The 15885-nt window shown below is 31.8% G+C and overlaps 1 protein-coding gene across 3 annotated transcripts in view; it reads right to left on the bottom strand.

The window, feature by feature from the left end:
• Positions 1-15885, bottom strand: part of Atg16 (Autophagy-related 16) — a 510049-nt gene that overhangs the window by 43043 nt on the left and 451121 nt on the right. For all 3 annotated transcript variants that reach the window (XM_088034516.1, XM_088034515.1, XM_088034517.1), the window contains exon 9: positions 352-472. In XM_088034516.1, the coding sequence (XP_087890642.1) occupies positions 352-472 (121 nt within the window). The remainder of the gene's footprint in view (positions 1-351; positions 473-15885) is intronic.

The following is a 15885-nucleotide window of genomic DNA, read 5'->3' as shown; positions in this document are numbered from 1 at the left end:
ATTTAATTTCAAAATTCGTCAAAAATTTTAGTATTACTTTTTTGATTACAATTGTTTTCCGGGCCAAAGCCTCCTGAATCAAAGAAAAAGTTAAAGAAGTTGAGAATTGTAAAGTCATCAAACAAATATAGACAAAAAATATATCCACAAAAATCGAAATTTTCTGAACGACCCTGTATATAAAGTACTTAGATAAATTGCGCTAAGCGTTCGTCCGCTTCCAAGCCTCTCTTTTCTCAAGTGCGTCTTCCAGCAGCAACCAAAAAAAATAATTAGTCCTCGGTTGTTGATAACCGTGTCCGATAACACACGCGACCATTTCAACTTAAACACGAACAAGTTTATACTTACAGGCTCTGCTTCTAAGATCCCATATCTTAAGGGTACGATCGTGACTACCGGTGACGACTTTGGACGCTTCGCCAAGAAACTTGGCCGCCATCACTTTGCCAGAATGTCCAGTGAGAGTGTGCTGCAAAAGAAACAAAGCAGTCTCGATTAGGTGAGATCAAAGATGAAATTCATCAAAAGTTGGATGAGTTTTGGCACGTTTATAAATATTTAACTGGTCTATTTATGTCTACTCATGCAAATGCGACCTCCTACATCATCCTTTGACAAGTCCCAACATCATTAATTTCCTGTTGATGATTCGGCTTTGATTAACACCTGCACTCAAGAGCGAAAAAACGGTAATGATGAGGTGGAGACCTCTGATGACTAGACTAACAATAACTATTATATTTTGAAACGGTCCTTTAGAGAGAGTGTGTAATTTCCTGCGAATCGATTGTGACGACTTCAGAAGGCAGATTACAAAAGAAAAATCAATCGAGAACAATTGCTTTGATAGACTTGAATTTCAGGAAGGTATAAATTATTGCGGCATTTCGTCGCTGACAATTTGAGAAAAAAACTTTTACGATTATTAGATTCTATGCAACTGTAATTTGAAATAGGTAACCACAAAGGAACGGAAATGCCGACACTGTACGAAATTTTTATATCGACAGGGATTTCAAGTGGCTCCCTCGCCAGTTTAAATTTGTTTGTTTTCCTTTAGATGCTGCTTTTGTGTCCAGACTCTATTAAAAACTTTAGAATTTTCTGAGACTAACGACTCGTGAGTTTATTGCAAATTCTAGAGACGTTCAAAGGTTTCAAAAGAGTCGAAAGTTTCAAATAACTGTGATGGCGATATTTTATCAACGAATTCAGAGAGTATTTGTCAATTGAACTGTTTGGTGAATTTCAAGATGGTGTTAAAGCCTTGGAGCCTTGGAGCCTTTTTGCTCTGCAGAGTTCGTGTTGCGACTTTTACTCGCTTAAGAATTTCCAAACAGTCAATTTCTTTGGAAAACCTTGAAATGGATGACTCTAGAAAGCATTATTTTCTACGATACTTGGCTTTCTAGTACATTTGCAAGTTTTAGAGTCTCTAGGAAAATTCACGAAATTCTGAAGTTTAGTCTTAGGGGAAACAACAATTTCCTTTTGTGGTTGATCTCCTATATTAATTTTGACGGCATAATAATAAAATTCAAAAGCTGTAATACCATAAAAACGATTTATAACTCTGGCAAATTCCACTTTTCTAGAACTAGAAACGAAATTTTTAGGTATTTTCGTTTTTAAGACGAATCAAATATTTCTAGTATTTTCAGTTAGATCGAGAACTACAAATTTTTTTTTTTTAATTTTCGTACTTAGAATGATTAAAACAAAGATTTTATAACTCTCGTAATTTTAAAGTTATTACAATAAAATTTGGACGCTTCAATACAATTACGATGTTTTTTGACTATGCCCAATTATAATATTTTAGGATAAAAAAAAAATTTTAGAGAGTATCGTACGACCAAAAATTTACAAACATTTTCTAGTGAATTCATAATCCCCGCAATTTAGATGTTACAATAATAAAAATTAAACTCATGTTTAAAATTGAGACAATTTATGTACTAAATACTATATTTAAGAACTAGAAAAATATAATTTTTGTAATTTCAAATAGATTTCATATCTTGTGTAGTTTTGACGTTGTAAACAATGAAATTAGGATGCTTTACGATATAAGGACCCTTTATAACTGTGCCCAATTAAGATATTCTAGGACAAAAAAAAGGGAATTTTAAAGTAGACAGAACGAAAAAATTTGGCCAATTATTTTCTATTAGATCACATAACTCCCGCAGTTTTAACTTTGCAATGATAAAATTTAGACGCTTTACTAAAATTAAAACGTTTTATGACCACCAAATTACGCTATTCTAAAACACGAAAGAAAATTTTTAGGTATTATTGTTTTTGGTAACGACCAAATTTTTCCAAAAATTTTGGATCAGATCTCTTAACTCCCGTAATTTTGATGTTATAACAATGTAATTACGACAATGTACCACACTTAAGATGTTTTATGACTGTGCAAAATTAAAATATTTTAGAAACAAAAAGCAAATTTTTAGAAATCATTGTTCCTAGATCAACCAAAAATTTGCAAATATTTTCTATTAGATCTCATAACTCTCGTAATTTTGACGTTGTAACAATGAAATTTGAACGCTTTACTACAATTAAAACGTTTTATAAATATACTAAAATCGATGTTCTAGATCCAAAAAGAAATTTTTTTTGGGGCGTATCGTTCATAAAACAATCAATTCTAAAAGTCGAAAATTTTTTTTAGAGATTATCGTAGTTAAAACCACCAAAACTTCCAATGATTTTCTGTTAGAACTCATAACTCTCGTAATATTGACGTTGCAACAATGAAATTTGAACGCTTTACTACAATTAAAACGTTTTATAACTGTCCCAAAATTCGCTGTTCTAGATCTAGAAAAAATTTTTTTAGAACTTATCGTTCAATAGATCGACCAAAAATTTCGAAATATTTTCAATTTGGTCGGATATCTCCCGTAATTTTGACGTTACAACAATGAAATTAGAACGGTCTACTAGAATAAAGACTTTTTCTAATTGTGCCAAATTACGACATTCTAGAACTAGACATAGAATTCCTAAAAATTGTCATTTTTAGATCAATCAAATTTTCCAAACATTTTCTATTAGATCTCATAACTCCCGCAGTTTTAACTTTGCGATGATGAAATTTAGACGCTTTACTATAATTAAAACGTTTTATAACCACCAAATTACGCTATTCTAAAACACAAAAGAAAATTTTTAGGTATTATTATTTTTAGTAACGACCAAGTTTTTAGAAAAATTTTCGATCAGATCTCTTAACTCCCGTAATTTTGACGTTATAACAATGTAATTACGACGATGTACCACACTTAAGATGTTTTATGACTGTGCTAAATTAAAATATTTTAGAAACAAAAAGCAAATTTTTAGAAATCATTGTTCCTAGAACAACCAAATATTTTCTATTAGATCTCATAACTCTCGTAATTTTGAGGTTGTAACAATGAAATTTGAACGCTTTACTACAATTAAAACGTTTTACAAATGTACTAAAATTCGATGTTCTAGATCCAAAAAAAATAATTTTTGGGGCGTATCGTTCATAGAACAACCAAAAATTTCCAAATATTTTCAATTTGGACTGATATCTCCCGCAAATTTGATGTTATATCAATAAAATTTGCACCCTTCGCTACAATAAAAAGGTTCTAAAATTTCGCCAAATAACTATATTCTACAAGTAGAAATAGAATTTTTAAGGATTATCGTTCTTAGAACTAACAAAACTTCTAAATATTCTCTATTAGATCTTATCATTCTCGAAATTTTGGCGTTGCAATAATGCATTTTAGACGCTTTACCACAATTCAAACGTTTTATGATTGTGCCAAAATTTGATGTTCTAGATCTAGAAAAAGAATTTTTAGGGCGTATCGTTCGTAAAACAACCAAAAATTTTCAAATTTTTTCAATTTTGACTGATATCTCCCATAATTTTAATGTTACACCAAGGAAATTTAGACGCTTTGCTAGAATAAAAAAGTTCTATAATTTTGCCGAATTACTTTATTCTAAAAGTCGAAATTTTTTTTTAGAGATTATCGTAGTTAAAACCACCAAAACTTCTGTTAGAACTCGTAACTCTCGTAATTTTGACGTTGCAACAATGAAATTTGAACGCTTTACTACAATTAAAACGTTTTATAACTGTCCCAAAATTCGCTGTTCTAGATCTAGAAAGAAATTTTTTAGAGCTTATCGTTCAATAGATCGACCAAAAATTTCAAAATATTTTCAATTTGGTCGGATATTTGACGTTACAACAATGAAATTAGAACGGTCTACTAGAATAAAGACTTTCTATAAATGTGCCAAATTACGACATTCTAGAACTAGACATAGAATTCCTAAAAATTGTCATTTTTAGATCGACCAAATTTTCCAAACATTTTCGATTCGATCTCATAACTTCGGTAGTTTAGACTTAACAACAATCAAATTTGGAAGCTTTACTACAATTTACACGATTTATGACTGTGTCCAATTATTATAATCTAGGACTAGAAAAAAATGTTTTTATTAGGTCTCATATCTCCGGCAATTCTCATGTTACAAAAATTAAATTTAGACGTTTCACTACAATTGAGAAGTTTTTAGGACTAGTAAATTTCGACATTCAAGAACTATAATAATTTTCTAAATATTTTTTATTAGATTTACACATGTATACTAATTGTGTAAAATGGCAGAAATTAAGAACAAGAAAGCTTCAAATTAAATCAAATTAAATTAAAAAATCAAAATCAAATCAAAATCAAAATCAAAATCAAATTAAATTAAAAAAAAAAGCTAAATAAAAGAGAAGTAACGAAAATTAACCAACAAAGAAGCAAAAATCGATGTACCGAAAAAATTCAACGATGCCATGCTGAAAACCTAAGAAGGTTTTTTTTTGATGTTACAAAAAATAATAGAAAGAGAAAAATAAAGACAATAGTTGGATAAACAAAAAAAAAAGGAAAGAAAATTTTAACATAAAAGTTGTTTAAACCGAAATAAATTAGCAAACAACTCAAGTACTGGAAGTGCAGTGTTGCGAACAAAATTGTAACGTTTTAGTGCTTGAATTATTTCTGAAGTGTTCTCCTCCCACTCGGTGTTTACATTGTCACAATGAGAGTGACCGTCAATCTTCATTTCATTAAAACCTTATTGCTCAGCGAGGTATAAATGCAGTAATAACTCCCAAACAATATTACACGTCCCTCTGAAAATTTATGAGATATTGTGTTTGCCTGCTTCCTCCTTTTGATCATTGAAATAAAATAATCAACATTCCGAAGGCGTGTCCGCCATAGCCCATAATTTCGCAGCATTTGTATCATTTACACCCGAGTTGCTTTATGTAAAATCAAGTCGCCAAGTCCTCGACGACCACTTACAATATGATTAATGTGGCAAGGTTATGCGTTATTACATAACCCGATGTGAATGCACCTTCATCAGATTGTTTCTCTTTCTTTCCAACTTTCGCCGAGCCATAAATCAAGCATCTGCAAAGACGTGTGTCAGCGGTCTTTGTTTACTTTCTATTAAAGCAATCGAGAATAGCGGATTTTTGTTTAAATATTAAACATTAAATATTAGCGCGCTGGCGTTGCTTGTGGACCGTATGGTAAGTAGCAGCGGATGTCGTAACAAGACTCATGGGAAATAATAAGAAAATTTCTGGTAGGCGTAAGCCGATTTGTTCTTTGGTTATTTCCTCTGGGCGCGCAACTAAGCTTGCATCTGGTTCAAAAGCAACAAATCTTTTAGAGTCGGCTAATAGGTTTCTACGGACGCTGCCTGATTAAAATTCTTCGCTTCCGGGTCGATGGAGCTGTTCCGTGGTGAGCGAAGGCTGACAGAAAAGAAGTTGTAAATTTTATGGCGGCGAAATTAAAATACGAACCGAACAGAGTGTGATTTGCTGGCGCTTTGTTTCGAGGAAAACAGTTTTGAGACTGCATTTTTGTTACAGCCACGAAATTTCGGTTTTTCTCGTTTTATCCTCATTAAATCAAAAATCCGTAGAAATTCTAGTTCTGGTTCTAAAACATTGTAAATTGGCACAGTTATAAAACGCCTTATTGGCAATAAGGTGTCCAAATTTCATTGCCGCATCTTCACAATTACGCTAGTTATGAGATCTAATACAAAACAATGAATACTTTAGGTTCGCCCCCAAAAAAATCGAAAATTTCTCTTTCTGGTTCTAAATTTTTGTTAACGTTTCTAATCAATTATTGCCTCCAGATTTCATTGCTTTAATGTCAAAATTATAGTTATCGAAAGTAACAAAAAATATTCCAAATTTTTGGTTCATTGTCAAAACAAAATTACTTTCTGGTTGTCGACCATTGTAATTTGGCACACTTTTAAATTTTATTTTCCTAGCATCAAAATTACGATAGTTATAAGATTTGATATAAAAAAATAAAATTTTTATGTTCGCCCTGAAAAAAACATCCAAAAATTTGACTGCCTCGTTGAACTTTTTTGTAATTTTGCACAGTTCGTAAAAGTTATAAATGTAATAAGATCTTCAAATTTCATAGTTCAAAAGTAAAAATTACTAGAGTTATGGTACTTAAAAGACAAACTGAAAAATTTTGATTCGTCCTAAGAAAAAAAAATCTTCTAAAATTGTCTTTCTAGTACTAAAATATCGGAATTCCGCACAGTTCTAAAACGTCTTAATTGTCGTAAAATGTCCAAATTTCATTGTTGTAACGTCAAAATTGCAGGAGTAGTGAGAATTAAAAGAAAATATTTGAAAAATTTTCGTCGTTCTAAAAAGTTTCTTTCTAGTTCTCAAATATCGTAATTAAGCACAGTCATAAAACGTCTTAATTTAAGTAAAGTGTGCTAATTTCATTGTTGCAACTTCAAAAGTATAGTTCTAAGTCAAAAAGAAAATTTTTAAAAAATTTTGATCGTTCAAATTGACGTAAAACGACCAAATCTCATCGTTGAAACCTTAAAACTGTGAAAGCTATGAGATCTAATAGAAAACATTAGGAAATTTTTAGTCGTTCTAGAAACAAAAATCCCTAAAATATCTCTTTTTAGGCGACTTAAACTGAAAATAGAAATTTTAGGTCTCAAAAGCGGCCTAAAATAATTCGGTCTATTCTGGCCGCAAACATTTTTGGCCGATCTATGGTGGCGTCATCTATCCATAGTTTTGCATATCACATCAAGATACCGATATTACTCTTAATTTCTTAATTATTTGGGTAAAATCAAATCGAAAAACTGCTGTAAAGTGCAATAAAAACGTGTTAAATTATGAAAACAAACATGTCTAGCAATGCTGCTGCAACAACATCAAAAAGCACATCAAACCTAATTCATACAAATTGTAAAGCTACACATGCCGAAACTGCAAATGTAAATAAAAATTTTTTAACTTTTCTGAACGATTCATAAATATTTACAATTATTCAGCTGTTATAAATAATTAGATCGATAAATAATAAATAAGAATGAATTAACTTACAAATTTAATGATGTCGCCTAAAAAATCTTGTGTGTATCACGGCCAAAAAGTGACATTTTGCCCTCGCCTTCTTTCTGGCCTCGGCGATTAAAAAAAGAAACACTTTTTGGCCTTGGTACACAAATAACTATTCTAGCTCTAGAATATCGTAATTGAGCACAGTCATAAGACGTCTTAAATTCAGTAAAGCGTGCAAATTTTATTCATGTAACGTCCAAAGTAATGGAGTGATGAGATCAAATAAAAAATATTTGGAAATTTTTGGTCGTTTGAAGTACAATAAACCCTAAAAATTCTACTTCTAGTTTCTGAGTGTCAAAATTCTGCACAGTCATAAAACGCCTTAATTGACATAAATTTTTAGTGATTCCAAAAACGAAAATTCCTAAAAATTCTATTTTTAGCTTTAAAATAACGTAATTGGGCATTGTCATAAAAGGTTTTAATTTTAGTAAAGTGTGAAAATTTCATTGTTGTAACGTTACAAATACGGGAGTTATGAGATCAAATAATAAATATTTGGAAATTTTTGGTTGGTTGAAGTATAATAAACCGTAAAAATTCGACTTCTAGTTCCTAAATGTCGAAATTCCGCACAGTCATAAAACGCCTTAATTGACATAAAACGACTAAATTTAATCGTTGTAACGTCAAAATTGCGGTAGTCATGAGATCTAATAGAAAATAGGAAAACATTTTTGGTCGTGCCAAAAACAAAAAATCCTAAAAATTCTTTTTCTAGTTCTAAAATAACGTAATTGGGCATTGTCATAAAAGGTTTTAATTTTAGTAAAGTGTGAAAATTTCATTGTTGTAACGTTACAAATACGGGAGTTATGAGATCAAATAATAAATATTTGGAAACTTTTGGTCGGTTGAAGTACAATAAACCGTAAAAATTCGACTTCTAGTTCCTAAATGTCGAAATTCTGCACCGTCATAAAACGCCTTAATTAACATAAAACGACTAAATTTAATCGTTGTAACGTCAAAATTGCGGTAGTCATGAGATCTAATAGAAAATATGAAAAAATTTTTGGTCGTTCCAAAAACAAAAAATCCTAAAAATTCTTTTTCTAGTTCTAAAATAACGTAATTGAGCATTGTCATAAAAGGTTTTCATTTTAGTAAAGTGTGAAAATTTCATTGTTGTAACGTTACAAATACGGGAGTTATGAGATCAAATAATAAATATTTAGAAATTTTTGGTTGCTTGAAGTATAATAAACCGTAAAAATTCGACTTCTAGTTCCTAAATGTCGAAATTCCGCACAGTCATAAAACGCCTTAATTGACATAAAACGACTAAATTTAATCGTTGTAACGTCAAAATTGCAGGAGTCGTGAGATCTAATACAAGGTGTTTATAAATGTTTCTAGCATCAAGGGTGGCTCTGGAATTTCTATCGTGTACTACTTTCCCGCTTTGTGTTTATAGTGAATATAACAATCTTGACAATTATTTATAGTGTTACATACGTCAACGACGTTTCAGTTACAGTTTTGTGTCCAAATTTTTGATTTTCAGGTTTCAAACCGCAATTAGAACAGTTTTCTCTCAAAACTTACCTTGCTTTATGATTGAGGTTAACTACAAATGTCAGTTAAAAAAATCTAAACTCACATTTATAATGAGCGGCAAATTTCTTTGGCATTTCATAGCCACCCTTGATGCTAGAAACATTTATAAGCACCTTGTAGAAAATATTAGGAAATTTTTGGTCGTTCCAAAAACAAAAATTCCCAAAAATTCTATTTCTAGTTCTAAAATATCTTAATTGGACATTGTCATAAAAGGTTTTAATTTTAGTAAAGTGTGCAAATTTCATTGTTGTAACGTTACAAATACGGGAGTTATGAGATCAAATAAATATTTAGAATTTTTTTGTCGTTTGAAATATAATAATCCCTAAAAATTCTACTTCTAGTTATTAAATGTCAAAATTCCGCACAGGCACAAAACGTCCTAATTGTCGAAAAAGGTCTAAATTGGATAGTCGTATCGTCAAAATTACGGAAGTTGTGAGATCAAATAGAAAATTTTGGAAATTGTTTGTCGTTCTAAGTATAATAATCCTTAAAAATGTCCTCCCTAGTTCTAGAATATTGTGATTTAGCACAGTCAATAAACATGATAATTGCAGTAAAGCATCCAATTTTCATAGTAGCAAGTTACGGGATCTACTATAACATATTCGAAACTTTTGGTCGCTCCAAGAAAATTCCCCAAAAATTCTCATTATAAATTCAGAAAATAATAATTTGTTACAGTCATACATCGTTTTAATTGTAGTAAAGCGTCCAACTTCCACAGTTGTAACGTCAAAATTACGCAAATTTTGGGATGCAACAAAAATATTGAAAATTTTGGTTCCTCCTAAGAGCAAAAATCCTTAAAAATTCTCTTTCCAGTTCTAGAATTTCATACTTTCGCACAGTCAGACATCGTTTCAGTTGTAAAAAAAAATACAAATTTCATTGTTGTAACGTCAAAATTATGAAAGATATAAGAAAGTTCAAAAATGCTTCTTTCTCGTTCTAAATTTCTGTAAAGGCGGTTCGACACGATTTTTTAAACTTATTTTCAAACAAAAATTTTGCAAAAACGTGTTTAAAAACTCACCAATAATTTCACAATTCTGCGCAGTAGCAATGCGCCAAGTGAAGAAAATAAACCCACAAGGCTCTAATTTTAGAGGTTAGCGAACAGAAAAAATTTGTGTGCATTAATTTTGTAACAAATCTTAAACTTCAATTTGCAAAAAAAATGTTATCGTGTCAAACCGCCTTAAGATTTATGAAATCCAACAGAAAATAGTGTTGTGAAAACGAAAATTAAGCTGCAGGTTCAACCGGTGCGACCTCACTAATGCATTAATGATAAATTTTCCATCGAGAGCTCCAATGCAAAGTTGTATTTGCGACAGAACGCTTAGTGAGCTTGTTGTTAATAAATTAAAATTATTATAATCCTATGAATCGAAAAGGCACTAATGGACCAACTATTAATAATTGAACTAAAGCCGCACAGCCATTACAGAAATCTGTAATGCAGATGTTGATAACCGCGATCGAGATGAGACAAGCTAAGCAGGGGAAACGTTTTCCGCCTTGTTCAACATCTATATTAGCGTCTAGCGAAAAAACGCCACATTAATATTAATGACGAGTGCGCCAAACGCGGCCTTTTCGACATAATTAAAATAATTATCACATAAATCGCGCCGGTGGACAGGCTCTAATAATTAAGTAATTAATTATAGTCAGCCTGAAGATAATTGATTCGATTTACAACGTACAGATAGGTTTTTCAGGACGAGTGCGTAATTTATATGTCGCATGAGGAAGGAACTTTTTCCAGGTAAATTCAATTAAAATTGGAGGACGGCGCCGTTCAAAACAAGAGGAATTGAATCATCTCGTCCTCGTTCTCATATAAATTTAATATAATTTAGCAACTTATTGATAAGTCTCACACGACAGCCAATAAATTACTCTCATCGAGACTTAATGAAGCATAATTTGAAATTATTAGTCATCAAATACATCTTCATAAAAGCACTGATTGAAAACGGCAGCCGACCAGTCTTGTCCATTATCTATACATCGAACTAGAAATAGCACCCCGCAGCTAAAAGTAACGTTTCGAAATGGAATTAATGTCAACATGTATGTTATAAATTTCAAATTCAATCGTAAATAATTAATACAGTTTTGTTGCCTGTAGAAATTAACAGAGTAGAGTTACGTGTTACGGTCAGCTTGGATGGACATAATGTACAGCTCGCGGAGGCGAAAGAATGCATTTGATGCAGTAGATGCTAGAAATGAGGAATGTGCACACTGGAAAGGCATTTTGTTTGAGATTGTAATGATCACATTGAAGCCACTGAAATTCCAAATCGCGGGTTCTGCCAACTGTAGCCATTTTTGACCTTATGTTGTACAAATAAAAACAATTTGAATATTTTAAGACTACTGGAGTTCTACAATTTTAACGCTTTGAAAGTCCCAATTTTATAGAAACAAACTAAAGAAAAAATTTGTTTAATTACTTTTAATTTTGCAGAGCAAAAAAAGTAAAACCCTGTAATTTGGTCCATAGTGGTACAATAATGAAATCTATCAAGATAACTCTTCATTACATGACCGTTTTACTACAATTTAAAACAATTTCCCTAAAAAAATTTTTTTTAGAAAGATGCTTGTAAAGGACAAAATTCAAGTTAAGCTATTTTTGAACACTCTGTAATTTCGTGGATTTTCGTGTCAGTTTAATGAGATTTCTTAAATATGCTTCTTTTGACTGCCTTTTAAAGGGCCCCAGTTTACAAAAATTTAAGCTAAAGAGAATATTTCTTTATAAATTTTCATTTTGAAAAAAAATAGAAATTAAAAAAAAGTATTAAAAAATTCTGTGATTTCGTCATTTTTGGTGTCACTGAAACCAAATTTGTAGAGCTCACTCCTCATGACTGTCCTACTACAACCCACAATTTTCAGATACTTATTACAAATAAAATAATTTTTAAGATTTTGAATTTGAGAGCCAATAAAATATATACTTTTTTGAACACCCTGTAATTTTGTCATTTTTTGTGTAAGTGCAATAAAATTTCTCAACGTTGCATTTCTTAACAGTCCTTTCAAATTTCCTGATTTAAAAATTTAAATTAAATATACAGAAAAAATTTAATACATAATTTCCATTTTGAGGAAAATAAAAAATTTTAAAATTATGTTACAACCTGTAATTCCATCATTTATGAAACGCGAGCAACAAAATTTATCTACGTTACTCCTCCTAATTGCTTTACTAAGACAAACTATTTTGGAAAATTGTGACCCAAAGTAGTAAATTTCTAGAAATTTCCGTTTTAGAATCCAAGGAAAAGATTTTCTTTTTTTAGACACCCTGTAATTCCGTAATTTTTTATGCCAGAGCAATGAAATTTCTCAAGATTGCCAGTAATTCCCATTTATGGAGCCACAGTTATTAAATTTGTCACGATTACTAGTCATGACAGTTCCTCAAAGACCCACAATTTACAAAAATTTGTCTCAAATGAAAGAATTTTGAAACATTGTTTTTAGAGACAGGCAAAAGTTTTTTTTGAACGCCATGTAATTTCATAATTTTTAGTGTCAGTGTAAATCTCTTAAAATTGTTCTCCTTAACTGTCTTTTTACAAGTCTAAATTTACAAGAATTTAGACTAAATTTAAAAAAATACAAATTTTTGTTTTGATAAAAATAGAAAATTTTAAATTTACGGAACACTCTGAAATTCTATAATTTGTGGTACCAGAGCAATTAAATTAGACTAATTCGCTCTTCATAATCGCTTTACTAGAACAGATTATTTTTACCAAATTGTCCAGAAAAAGAGAATTTCAACAGATTTTTTTAGACAACCAAAGGAAAGCTTTTCCTTTTTTTAAACACCCTGTACTTCCGTCAATTTTAGTGTTAGTGTATGGAAATTTTACAAGAATGCTCCCTTTACCTGTCCATTTAATCTTCTCAATTTTCAAAAGTTTAAGATTTTGTTTTTTATTTTCCATTTTGAGTAGAAAAAAAATGTAAAATTTATGTAACACCTTGTAATTCCGTCATTTGTAGTGCTACAGTAATAAAATTGGTCAAGATTATTGCTAATGAGCTCATGACTGATCCACTAAGACCTACAATTTACAAAAATTTGTACCAAATAAAAAAATTTTGAGACATTTTTGTTTTAGAGCCAAGCAAAAGGTTACGGTTTTTTGAACAGCCTGCAATTCTATCATTTTTGGTGCCAGTGTATTAAAATTTCTCAAGATTGCTTTCCTTGACTGTCATTTTAAAAGTCTCAATTTACAAGAATTTAGATTAAATATAAAAAAATCACTAATTTTTATTTTGAGAAAAATCAAAAATTTTAAATTTATGTGACTCCCTGTACTTCCATTATTTATAGTACGAGAGCAACGAACTTTGCCTTAAGTTACTCCTTTTATCACTTTACTAAAAGAGGCTATTTTTCAAAAATGTATCTCAAAGAAGAGAATGTCTACAAATATTCGTTTTAGGAGTCAAAAAAAATCATTTTTTTTTGACACCCTGTAATTCCGTCATATTTAGTGTCAAGGTAACAAAATTTCTCAAGACAGCTTCTCTCGACTGTCGTCTTGTTAAATTACCCAATTAACAAGAATTTAGAATAGATATGAAATTTTTTTCATTAATTTTCATTTAAAAAAAAACAAAACATTTGAATTTAAGTTGCACCCAGTAATTCCATCATTTCTGGTACCAGAGCAACAAAATTTTTCTAAGTTGCTCCTTCTAATGGCTTTACTAAGACAGACTATACATATTTTTAAAAAATTGTCTCAAAGAAAAGAATTTCTGAAAATTTTTGTTTTGGACGCCAAGGAAAAAATTGGCCTTTTTGGGAACACGCTATAATTCCGTCATTTTTTCCGTGAGTGTAATTAAATTTCTTAAATTTTCTCCCCTTGATTGTCCTTTTGTAATTCAAAATTTTCAAGCAATTTCAATAAAAAGAAGATTTTTTATAAATTTTCAGTTTGAGGAGAAAAAAACTGCACCCTGTAATTTTGACATTTATGGTGCCAAAGTAATGAAATTGATCACTACTACTCCTCTTAACTGTTCTACTAAAATCGGCAATTTACACAAAAGTTTGACCCCAAAAAAGGATTTTTAGAAATTTTAGATTTTGCGCGGAAAAAAAACAATTTTTTAACACCCTGACATTTCAATTTTTTCGTGTTTCTTCATAAAAAGTCATCGTTTTGGACTGCATATTTAAATGTTTTATTGCTTCTAGTGAATAGCTATTAACGCATCAGATGGGGAAATGGTCTATTAACGCATTCAACAGGAGAAATTAGAAAAAAAATCTTTGATCTTTCCTAGGCGTTTCTTAGGGTGTTTAGTGTTTAGTTCCTCTAGAATCTTTCTATCTATCCAAAACGTTTACCGCGCTTCGCAGATTTTCCTCCACCTCTTCTCGAAATTCCATGCATCCACCTCGACATTGTTGATCTGTTATGGCAATATTTCTTAAAGGAGAAGAAATCCGAGAACACGGCACGCGTTGGCGTATCTAATTGTAGCAAAAACAATCCTACATACTTAATTGGCACGCGTTGGCACCAGTACATCATAACCATGAAATCCAACGCTCGTAAAACACCCATAAATTGCACCCATTCCCTTGATATGACCACAACAACGCGGAAGTGACCAAATCTCCATCGTCAACTCGTCCTCCTCCACATTCGTGCTTTCAAAGATGTCGAGTCCGTCTCTGTCCCATATGGGAGCAGTCCATCTCGGCGGGGCGCCTCTCTCTGGTGATGTTTGCGGAACCGTTCCCATGCTTCCTCCGGCCACATTGTGTAAAGACAAGGAATGAATGATGACTACCATGAGCGGTCTTGCTGCTTTGTCTCAGATCCACAGTTAATACAATGAGGCGTCCGCATATGTATTGCCATCTGGAGGCAATCGTACGTTGCCGCCGCCACAACGCCGCCCCAGGGCTGTCTTTTGCAAGGAGCGGTCGCAACAAAGCCGCTAATCGAAGACATTGTGATGGAAAAACTCTTCAGCTAATTTAATTTGGTTGAGTCTATGGGCACTCAACTAGAAAATTCAATTTGAACGCAGTCATTAGATGGAGTTCATTTGCCTATTAGTCGATACACCTGCAGGATTTTCTGCATTTTCCTTTCGCTGGATGGGGATTTAGGTAAAGGAAGGTGTTCATGTCTGATGTGCATATCCGTTGCGTGCAGCAGTGAGAGTGTGAAGAACGCCACTGGCGGTTCAAAAATAACACGGCAGTGATTGAAAGAGGCCTTGGGCGTAGCTCTTTTTGCATCGTGAACGTCCTTGCGGTCGCTTCTTGGGTATTTGACCTATGCGAGACCAAGAGATGCGTGCGTGCCCAACATTTTATAATACCTAATTAGACGTTCTTCGAGGCGCGTCATTATTTTTTCGTTTTTTTAACGACAGAAGATAAATTTACTCCTACAAACGAACACAATGGCAAATATTTATTTTATGTTTCGTTCGTAATCCGCATGACTATTTGCTTGGAGATGTTTGTTAATTGAACAAATATTGAAGCGTAACAGACAGGGAAAAATTAATGGATTTTTCTATTTTTTTCTTAGTGCGTAATGAAGAGGTTCGATCAATTTTTTATTACTAATAGGACCTGTTTTTCAACATTTTATTTCGAATGAGTACCGATCAATGGAAAACTGTTGAAATTCTTCTCTTCATTGTCTGAGATGTAAACTGTTTGCATACGTTACAACGCCATGGAAGAGGATTTTCGCTCTGAATATACATTTTTTAGAACAATCGAAGAAAACAATTGATAAATTTGT

The sequence above is a fragment of the Gnatocerus cornutus genome, chromosome 4 (genome assembly GCF_029298725.1).
Source record: "Gnatocerus cornutus isolate USDA-ARS CGAHR chromosome 4, icGnaCorn1.1, whole genome shotgun sequence".
Taxonomy (NCBI): Eukaryota; Metazoa; Arthropoda; class Insecta; order Coleoptera; family Tenebrionidae; genus Gnatocerus; species Gnatocerus cornutus.
Note: the sequence above shows the minus strand (reverse complement) of the source record. Positions and strands in the feature narration are given on the sequence as shown.